Genomic DNA, 11,236 nt, shown 5'->3' with positions numbered 1-11,236 from the left:
GTGGGTGGGTAGGGGAACAGAGGTGGGGGGAGGGTTATGGGAAACTTTCGGGATAGCATTTGAAATGTAAATAAAGAAAATAATAATAATAATAAAAATAAAAATAAAAATGAATAATTTCGAAAAAAAAAAAGATTTTTTTTCTTCCTTCCTTTGTTTTTTAAGCTAAATGTTGTCCTTGCACGGGATTAAAATGGACGAAGAAAGTGGGAAAAGTGAAAGAATTGGGAACAAAACAAAATCTGAAGCCATGGCTAAGGCACCAGGATAAAGTGAAGGTAGGGAAGCAAAGCTGGCTTTTCCCTAGACAGTCCTCGTGAATAAACCATCAATGTTGAAGCTATTGTCCCTGCTGTAGAGCTCGCCAGGGAGACGCTTCCTTGGGAGATGCTCAGGCATCTCTCCGAGCAAGGTACGGTAGAAATGGAAGGAAGGCTACCTATGACTGTCCAAGGTGTGTGTCCGGAGCTCTCTGGAGGCAGGGCAGGTCCTGAGGGGTCAGCAAGAGCTGGCGACCGGGGCGTCGCGAACCTTAACCAAGAATACACTTTGCAAAGGTAAGACTAGACCAGAGACACCTAGTGCCCACAGGAAAGTCAGGGGTCCAGAAAGGACCCGAGATGGTAGTTAGGCCTTGCAGAAGTGAGGACGCGGGAGCTCCAACCCCGCGGGGATGTCGAGCACCGTGCCCGGCGGGCAGCCCGCGGCCACCGCTCCCGCAAGGGGCCGTCCAGCTCGGCCCCGGGGGTCGGCGAGCGCGGGGACCTCGCTGCCGAGCCGGCCGGTCGCACTTGCCCCCGGAGTCCAGGCCCCGGTCGCTCGGGCCCGCTCGAGCCCCGCGGTCGCATCCCCCTCGCGTCTCACCTTCCAGTCCATCCATGGCGCTCCGCCTCAGGCTCCGCAGGCAGCACCCGCCGCCGCCCAGCTCCCGCTGTAGCAACACGGCCGCGCCTCCTACACTCTAACATCCCGGCCTCCTATTGGTCCGCGCGGGTGGGGGCGGGGTGACGGGGGCGGGGTTACTAAGGGCGGGGCTGCGCCTCCTACCGCCTCCGGAGGGACTCTCCTTCCAAGGTTTTTCCAACCACCCTCCCTGGAAACCGCAGCTACTTTGGTTGGCAATCCGAGATCCTCACCCGCCTTTGTTCCACTCCAGCTACATTTAGGCTCACACCTTGTTTTCCTGCTTAGAATGCCTCCGCATCTCGGAGCTCCTCATCCCCAGTCAGTAAGAGAATGTCTTTTTACAGGTCCCTCTGAGCTCTTGTAACAAGATAAGGGAGCCTTGGTCCAGCACCATCCCGGGTTCACTGCCCTTTTAAATCAGGCAACATCCTCTAGCCTTGTTCTTCAGACACAGCTCTATGGGCTAAGACATATGATAAGTCATATTTTCTGTATGGGATTGTGGATCTGAGATTGTGCCAAACTTTTGAAAACAGTTTTCTAACTATAAAAAGTTAGGCCCAAAATTAGAAATGAAACCCCCCCCCTTGCACAATCTTTCCCTGGCTAGCACTGTACTTCTACCCAACCCGCTCTCCATACAATTAATGCAGGTCTACATCTCATTAAGGCTATACTGTACTGAGCACTTTAAACTGGAAAGTTAACCTATCAATGGCACAAAGGTGTCTTTCTGTCAGAGTCAAAATGAAATCCAACCATTCAAATGGTTTTGCTTCACAGTCTAACACATTTTACCCTTTCTAAAACTCTTCGAAAATTTTACTTAGCGAGAATAAACCAATCATACAGTTTGCTGATTCTGAAGTATCCATTACTAAGTTATCAATATATTTTGTCCGTAACAAGTCTTACATTATTTTCCTGTTGAGCTGTTTAATTCAAAAGTTCTCTTAATTCTGTATACACTTAACATATCAGTAACTCTCTGGTTTTGTTTAAACAAGTAAACCCCAAGAGGTCTTATCTGTGAGAAGATGCTCACAGTGTGTGTGAAGACGGTAGAGTCCATATCTGGTACAGAATAGTTTAAGAAACTTCCCATTCTGCAATTATCTCATGAGTCCTTTCCTTGTTCTGCTCTGGGCTTCTCTGACTTCTGAGTTTCTAAGCCAGGGACATCCCCTGGGACCTCCATACAGGCAAGCTAGTTACCTTATACTGGTGTAGAAAGCCCCTCCACCACCAGCCCCCAGCCATGCTCTAAGACAAAATCAGATGAGGTTGAGGACAGCTTTTATAAGAATGCCCCCCAAAATAAAAAGAACACAAAAAGAATAATCAAATAAAGAAGACATTTACTTTTCATATTGCAAGTTTAGACAAATATTAGGATGATGGACACAAGCCTTATTAGCCATAAAATGTACAGTAACATCAATAACAATAATAAAAATAGCAACAACAACAAAAGTATCTTAAGAGGACCTGCCTTCTAGAAGCCTTACAGGTGTGGCTGCTATATCACATGTCTGTCAGTAGATGGCAGAGAAGAGAGAAGCTATGTCTAGCTCCGTGTTCTGACCCATGAATAATTTACCTCACATTTCTGGAAAAAGGCCTGCCAGAGAAGCTACCAGTCTGGCATGGGGGGCCTGCCAGGGGCGGGGGTTGGGAAAGCATACAGTGTCCAGGACCGAGATGACCATCAGAATGGCGCCATGGGGTCTGGGCAGAGAGGTATCCTGAGATGACAGCCAGTGGAGGGCTATGCAGGCCTAAGGGGACAGGCCATGCCTGACAGGACCCCTGACCAGCACCATAATGCATGAACAGGGCATTGTACTCCTGAGACGACCCCAGACATTCAGAGACCCCAGGTGCTAATAAGAGGAGCGAGTAAGTGGAGGAGAAATGGAAGAGAAAGAGAAACGGAAGGGCGTGGGCCCATGAGGAGAAACAGAACTGTAGTGAGTAGCCTGTGATGTCATCTGGGACCATGGTGATGTAGTCCTGCATTGTTACAGAAGGTCATGTCTGGGTCCATAGCCATACAGCAACAGAACTCTGTTACCTCCAGAGGCAAAATGGATGTGCCTTTTCTGGGCTGCTGCCCAGAGAAATGATGTTTGAAGACTGTACAGAACTGACCCAATCCTTCACCTAAGCATCCTGTGATAGGGGGTCCTGGGATCATGAGAGTAGGAAAACCGGCCTTGCTTCTTATCTGCTGCAGCACTCAAAAGAGCAGGCTCTACGCCTCACCTGAGCAGCACAGTACAGCTGGGGGTTGTGGGGGTTGAGTGAGCCAGCCTTAAGGGCACACGTGTAGGAGAACTGGCCCCGCCTCTTGTCTGTTGGGTTGTTGTGCAGAAGAAGCGAGACTCCCACCCTCCCTCCTTCATCTCTTACCATCTATGGCAGGTAGGGGATCTGGCCCCTGGGTAACGAGAGTGGGAGAACTGACCATGTCCCTCACAGACTGCAACACTCGGGAGAGTCACCCTGTAGCTCACTTGGGCAGCAGGATAGAGCTGGTCCTGGTAACAGGGGTTGCCGGTTAGCTGACCCAATGGTCAAAAGGAGAGCTGGAGGGCTGACCAAATCAGATAACTCTCAGGCCCATATCCAGGCCCATATGTTGACCCACCCCAACATCTACCCCAGTGATGAACTGCCGGAGTGCTTGGAATTGCCAGTCAGATACAAAACCAAAGGCTTTCTATGACTCAGGGCAACAACAGAATATCCTGTAGGATCCTGAGTGAGGATCCAGTATTGATAGTGTAGCAGAAGCCAGAGACCACATACCCGACCAACAAGTCATTGCAGTAATAGAACACAATATGACACAGCTTCATGTTAAAACTCTTGGAAAGATCAGAAATTCATGACACATATCTAAACATAATAAAAGCAATATATAGGAAACCAACAACCAGCATCAAATTAAGTGGAGAGAAACTAGAAGCAATCCCACTAAAATCAGGGAAAGACAAGGTTGCCTACTCTTTTGTATGTTGAACCACCCCTGTTTTCCTGGGATGAAGCCTACTTGATAGTGCTGAATGATGTTTTTGATGTGTTCTTGGATTTGGTTTGTGAAAATTTTATTGAGTATGTTTGCATCAGTGTTCTGTTTCAATGACCTGCCTGTTGGTGAGAGTGGGGTATTGAATTGAGGTTGAATGTGTGTCTGAGCTTTAGTAAAATTTTTATACAAAGGCGGGTGCCCTCACACTTTCGACAAAGATGTTCAGACTTGAGAATTCCTCTTGGTGGATTTTTCCTTTGATGAATAGAAGTGGAATACCCCATCTCATTTGATAACTTTTGGTTGAAAATCTATTTTATAGAATGGCAACTCTAGTTTCTTTTTTGAGACCATTTGCTTGGAAAGCTTTTTTCCAGCCTTTTACACTGAGGTAGTGTCTGTCTTTGTTGCTAAGGTTTGTTTCTTGCAAGCAGCAGAATGATGAATCCTGTTTGTGTATCCAGTTTCTTACCCTTCATCTTTTTATTGGGGAATTCAGTCCACTGACATTGAAAGATATCAAAGACATGATAGTTCTGGTTATTTTTGTTGTTGGTGGTGTATGATTGTCTTCTTTTGGGTTTATGGTGAAATATGTAATTTCTTGTGTTTTCTTGGGTGTAGTTACACTCCTAGTGTTGTCGATTTCCTTCCAGTATCCTCTGTATGGCTGGATTAGTGGGAAGTTACTGCTTAAATTTGATTTTGTCTTGGAATATTTTGGTTTCTCCATCTATGGTGATTGAGAGTTTGGCTGGCATTTGTGTTCTCTTAGGATCTGTACGGCATCTGCCCAAGATGTTCTGGCTTTTAGACTCTCTTAGGATCTGTATGGCATCTGCCCAAGATGTTCTGGCTTTTAGAGTCTCTGTTGAGAAGTCTGGTGTAATTCTGATAGGTTTGCATTCATATACTACTTGCCATTTTTTTTCTTACAGCTTTTAATACTTTCCTTCTTCTGTGCATTTAGTGTTTTATTACATAATGAGAGGATTTTCTTTTCTGGTCTAATCTATTAGATGTGGTCTAGGTTTTTTTTGTACATTTATAGCAACCTCTTTCTTTAGGTTTGGGAAGTTTCCTTCTACGATTTTGTTGAAGATGGTTTCTTGCCCTTTGAGCTGGGATTCTTCACCATCTTTTATTCCTATTATTCTTAGGTTTGATCTTTTCATTGTGCCCTGAATTTCCTGGATATTTTGGGTTAGGAGCTTTTTACATTTTGTATTTTCTTTGAAGAACCTGTCAATATTTTCTATGGTATCTTCTATTCTTCAGATTCTCTCTTTTATTTCTTGTATTCTATAGTTGATGCTTGTCTCTGTAGCTTCTGACCTCTTTCCTAAGTTGTCCATCTCCAGGGTTGTCTCTATTTATATTTTCTTTATTGTTTCTATTTACAATTTTAGTTCTTGGGCTGTTTTGTTCAATTCCTTCATCTGCTTGATTGTACTTTCCTGTATTTCTTTGTTTCCTCTTAAAGGGCTTCTATCTGTTTGCCTGACTTTTCTTGCAATTTTTTGAGGGAGTTATTTATATTCCACTTAAAGGTCTTTATCATCTTCATGAGATAGGATTTTAGGTCTTTATTTTATTTTCATGCATGTTAGGGTATCCAGGGCTTGCTGTCGTGGGAGAACTGGATAATGATTGTGCCAAATTGCATTGGGTTCTGTAACTTATGATCTTATGCTTGCCTCTAGCCATCTGGTTATCTCTGATGTCAACTGAATTGGGTGTCTCTGATTGGAAGCAGAACTCTGTGACAGGGGTTAGATCCAGTCTTCTGGGAGGCAGGCAGTGCTGTCTCTGGTTAGGGTGAGCCTCCTATGACTCTGGTTAGAAAAGGTTGTCTGTGTTTCTAGTTACTTCAAACCTCCTGGGAGGCAAGCAGGCTGTATCCCTGGTTACTGTGGATCTCCTGGGAGGCATGCAGACTGTAGGGTATGGGAAGGTATTGGGCCTGCTGATCTATCCCAGATAGGGAAGCTGACAGGGAAGTGACCTGGCACTTCTTAACATAGTGAGGTTCTTCTTTTTCCCATCCATTATCCCTCCTGGTTCCCACCCCAACACTAGATAGAAGGAAGAGGAGGATGAGGAGGATGAGGAGGAGGATGAGGAGGAGGATGAGGAGGAGGAGGAGGAGGAGGAGGAGGAGGAGGAGGAGGAGGAGGAGGAGGAGGAGGAGGAGGAGGAAGAGTGATCCTGGAATCAAATTTCTTTCTGTTTCTTCTTTGAGCTAGAGTACTAACAAACTGCAACCAACATCCCCTGAACCGACAACAACCACTGATACTGCCTCTTGAAGCATTTATGTACCTTCTGAAAAGATCCCAGAATTTCTAACATCACACAATCACAGAAAGTATCTGCAGCTTGCAAAATCATGCCTCTGCTGGAGCAGGGGGCTAATCATAGTCAGCTGTAGTGGACAATCTGAAACAGTTTTACTACATCCCCATACCTGGGATTAAATAAAAAATACTTTCTTATAATAATTTTTAAAGAAAGCAAAATTCCAGATTCATCACTATATTATATATATTTTTATGAATTTACAATTTATAAAAGAAAATGTAATTGTGAAAACAGTGAGTCCTAGCATTTCTTAATATTTTAAAAATTGTATAATACCTCAAATATGATGAACTGCAATAACCCACATACTAATTTTTAGAAAAGTGATTGGTATACAGTTAAATCTTATCTGCCCCTTTTGAACTTAGTGAAGAAGAAGGAGAAGGAGGAGGAGAAGGAGAAGAAGGTAGAGGAGGAAGACGAAGAGGAGGAGAAGACAAGGAAGTTATTGATGAAGATGATCACACAGCTTGGGAAGAATCATCCTGATGTCTAGTTTGTAAAATCTTAGTAAAATATATAAGTAATCACAAATTAAAAGTGCCCCAATTTTGTAGCATAATTTTAGGCATATATGTTTTACTCTCAAGGGTCTGAATTTTGTTATGAAATTTTGTAACATACAAATTAACTTATCAATTGACATTTTCAAAAACAGCATCAACTATAAAAAGAGATATTTTGTTTGCAAACAGAATGAATTATTTGTCAAAGACAAGAGAAAGAGTAGTTGAAACAAAGGAAAGAGCAAAGCACTGGACCCTGTCCGTTTTCCCAGTCCTCGGCCTACCTCACAGGCTTTTGCATCTAAACAAGCCAATGCTTTACATTTCAGACATAATGTACTTCTTCTAGTCAATATACTGAACACTGAATCTTGACTTTGTCAGAAGATAATTGTTTGACCCAGTGAAAAAATTATATACATGAACACAATTATCTCAACTCTCAAAAGGAGAGAATCTCAAAAGAATTTCAATCTTTTAAGATAGCTCCATGAAATGGTTTTGATACTGTGTACCATATGTCATGCAGCACACCTAGCACAGAGCTCTTACTCAACTAATATCCACTTGTTACTACCAAAATATCACAATATCACTGTGTGTGTGTGTGTGTGTGTGCGTGTGTGCGTGCGTGCCTGTGTGTGTGTGTGTGTGTGTGTGTGTGTGTGTGTGTGTGTGTGTGTGTGTGTGTTCGTGTCTCTATGTCAACCACAGGCGTACAGGTACCTATGGAGGCTGGAAGAAGGATAGTGTTATGTTCTCTGGAACTGAATTTAGCAGTTGTGAGCCACCAAGTATGGATGCTAGAAACTAAATTCGGGTCCTTTATAGAAAGAAGCACCTTGTAAGCTAGTACTTTTTATCAGTAAGGCATTTCTCCAGCTCACAAGTTGGCATTTGTAAGAACACAATTACTCAGTTAGAAAGTGAAAGTAATTTTGTTACTTCCTCCTGTTGTTTGTAAAGAACCACGAAGTGCTTAGAACAGCTTCACTCTGTATAAAGAAAATAAGCACACGCTCTAACAGAAGTATAGCATGTTGCTTTCCAATTCGGATTTTCTTATGTCCACATGTATGTGATAAATATTTTTTAATTTGAAAGCAAACTTGAATTCAATTTAAATTTCTTGCTATATTAGAAGGATTAAGATATTTTAGGAATAAGAGACAAAGTGCTTCAAGTTGCTAATATTAAGACTCAGGTTAAGCATTCTCTGTACCCAAGTCTAGATTCAAGCATGATTACTCTTTTGCAATCTGAAAACAGAAAATGTTAATGTTATACTATTTGAACTCTACTTAAAAATACGTTTGCAGCCAGAATCAACAAGCCTCAGCTAGAATGTAATGACTTACCAGGAAAGAATGAGAGACTATTTCAGTAGATGTTTCAGGAGCAGAGATTGCGGGGAGGGAGACAGCTTTGAACTAACACATCTTGCCAAATTGATAGGAAAAGTTTATAGAATAAATATCTTTTAATCATGACTTAACTATTTATTTTGATAATTTATATCTGTACAGATATATGTATATAAACTGACCGTATCTGTCATCCACACACACCCTTCTTACTTCTCAGGACAACCTCCCTCCCCTCTTCATGCCTTTCCTCTTTTTTGGCTTATGTTACATTTCTTTTTCAAAAAAAATGAATTTTTGAATTCATTTATTTATTTGTTTACATCCCAAATTCTACCTTCTCCCAGTGCCCCCTCACAGAGTCACTCCCTCAACCCCTCTTTTTTTTCTTCTGAGAGGGTGGGTCCTCCATGGTTACCCTCCTACCCTTGCACACCCTCTCTCACTGGAGCTAGACAAAGAAGCCATGGAAATGGAACTGGATGGCTGAGGAATTCAGTCCAGCCCATGCAGGCTTTTTGGTTGGTGGCTCAGTCTCTGAGAGCTCCCAGGTTAGTTGACTCTGTTGGTCTTCCTATGGAATTCCAATCCCCTTCAGGTCCTTCCATCCTTCCTTCAACCCTGCCATGATGTTCCTCGACTTCCATTCAATGTTTGGCTGTAGGTCTCTGAATCTGTTTCAGTCAGATGCTGGGTAGAGCCTCTCAGAAGACAGTTATGCTAGACTCCTGTCTGCAAACATAAGAAAGTGTCATTAATAGCATCAGGGATTGGTGCTTGCCCACTAGATGGGTCTTAAGGTGGGCCAGTTAGTGGTTGGCCATTCCTTCAGTCTCTGCTTCATTTCTATCATGCACTGCTTTTAGACAGCACAAATTTTGGGTCAAAGGTTTTGTGGCTTCGTTGGTGTTCTTATCCCTCTGCCTGGCCTCTTCAGAATCCATGTCCCCACAGTTAGGCATCTTGGCTAAGGTCACACACATTGACCACTGGGAGCTTTTCCCAGCCCAGGTCACTGTGAGTTCCTAGAGATTCCACCCATGCCCCTACCACTGAGCCATTGATGTTCTGACAGAAAATTCTCTCCTTCACCAATGCATTCAAGGCTATTTCTCTTCTATTATATTCAGTGTATCCAGTTTTATGTTGAGGTCCTTGATCCATTTGGACTTAAGCTTTGTGCAGGGCGATAAATATCGTTCAATTTGCAATCTTCTACATGCAGGAAGAAAGAGGTTTATTTATTTTTAACATATCAAGTCCAAATCAGTGCTTCCTTCTGGAATATTGAGTGTTTTTATTGGCTTGATCCATAAGGATTTTTCTAGTGCATCCTTAGTTTTGGTTATTCAAACCTGTAAATACTACATTTATGGTCACTCTTGCCCCATCCCTGTATAAGCCTTTAATCACTAGTTCTAATATCTCTCTTTACTTTTTTTGTTAAGCAAATGAAATGGCTTTTAATTTTAAAAAGTAAAACAAAGGTACTGCTTACAGTTCTAACTAGCTTTCACTGGTAATTTTGTAGCTGTGAGGATTAATTTTAGGTAATTATTTTTGTTTTGAAAGCTCCTGCTTTAAGTTCTATGTTGTGAAATGTAAATAAGTTTACCTACAAATCTCCTAATATGTAATGCAATATCATTATCTTTCTTATGTACTTTCTGATGTACATTTTTTGATTTGTTATTTAGAAAACATCATAAAACTCGGTTCTTCAAATCCTACTACAGAAAATGTATACAGTCTCAATAACTTGATCATTTTACTTATTTTTAATGATTTAATATTACTTTTAAGATTATAATATAATTAAAACATTTCTCCCCTCCCTTTCCTATCTCTAAATCCTCATGTATATCAATCTCTCAATAAAATTTTGAAGTAAACCAAAGTTGGTTCTTTAAGGAAATTTATACAATTGACAAACCTTTGACAAATTTAATGAAAAGAAAGAAAATTTCCAAATTAGTGAAATTAGTAATAAAAAAAGAAATGTAACAGCAGACACAAAAGAAATCAAAAGAATCGTAAGGACATACTTATAAAAAACTGTATTCCAACAAATGAGGAAATTGAAAAGAAATAGGTAATTTTCTCAACACATACCACTTACAAAAGTTAAATCAAAATCAGATAAGGTGTATAAACATACATATAACCCCTAGTGGAATAGAAGCCCATCCTCCCTACCACAACCCCAAAATAGAAATAAACCCTAAAGCCAGATCATTTTAGTGTAGAATTCTACTAAACTTTTTAAAAAAAGAGTGAATATCAAACCTCCTCAAATTAGCCCATAAAATATAAACAGAAGAATGGATAGAAATAAGCAGCCTGAGGGGCAGGGGAGGGAAGTGGGGCCTCAAGTGGAGGGATGGGATTGCCATCCCACAGTCAAAATGTCTGGTCCAGAATTGTTCCTGTCTAAAAGCACTGCAGGGACAAAAACGGGGAAGAGATTGAAAGAAAGGCTTTCCAATGACCCATCCAACTTGAGATCCATTTCATGGGAGGACACCAAGGCCTGACACTACTATGCTATGATGTGCTTACAGATGGGAGCCTGGCATGGGCTGTCCTCCAAGAGGCCAAACCCACAGTTGACTGAGACACATGCAGAAATATACACCCAACCTGGACTGAAGTCAAGGACATTTATGGTTGAATTTGCGGAAGGATTGAAGAAGTTGAAGGGGAGATCAACCCCATAGGAAGACCAAAGTGTCAACTAACCTGGACCCCAGGGAACTCCCAGAGACTAAGCCACCAAACAGGAGTATACTGTGCTGGTCAGAGGTCCCTGGCACATATATAGCAGAAGGTTTGTCTTGCCTCAGTGGGAGAAGATGTGGTTAACTCTAGAGAGACTTGAGGCCCCAGGGAAGGAGGAGGCCTTGAGCCCCCCCCCCCCCCGTTACCTTCTTGGATGCAAGAGGGAGGTTGAAGATGAGGAACTGTGGGGACTAGGAAGGGGGACAATGACTGGAATGAAAATAATGGGAAGGGAGGAAAGAAGGAAGGAAGGAAGGAAGGAAGGAAGGAAGGAAGGAAGGAAGGAA

At 42.2% G+C, this 11,236-nt stretch overlaps 1 protein-coding gene and 1 pseudogene across 2 annotated transcripts in view; one reads left to right on the top strand and one right to left on the bottom strand.

Moving 5' to 3' along the window:
• Zc2hc1a (zinc finger C2HC-type containing 1A) overlaps positions 1-939 on the bottom strand; it is a 45,506-nt gene extending 44,567 nt beyond the window's left edge. For both annotated transcript variants that reach the window (XM_029538069.1, XM_021196550.2), the window contains exon 1: positions 865-939. In XM_029538069.1, coding sequence (XP_029393929.1) covers positions 865-880 — 16 coding nt within the window. In that variant the 5' untranslated portion in view covers positions 881-939. The remainder of the gene's footprint in view (positions 1-864) is intronic.
• A 1,454-nt stretch (positions 940-2,393) lies between these two features.
• On the top strand, positions 2,394-2,514 carry LOC115063949 (annotated as a pseudogene).
• The last annotated feature ends 8,722 nt before the right edge of the window (positions 2,515-11,236 follow it).

Source organism: Mus pahari, chromosome 4, assembly GCF_900095145.1.
Source record: "Mus pahari chromosome 4, PAHARI_EIJ_v1.1, whole genome shotgun sequence".
Lineage (NCBI taxonomy): Eukaryota > Metazoa > Chordata > Mammalia > Rodentia > Muridae > Mus > Mus pahari.
This window is presented reverse-complemented; position numbering and strand designations above follow the sequence as displayed.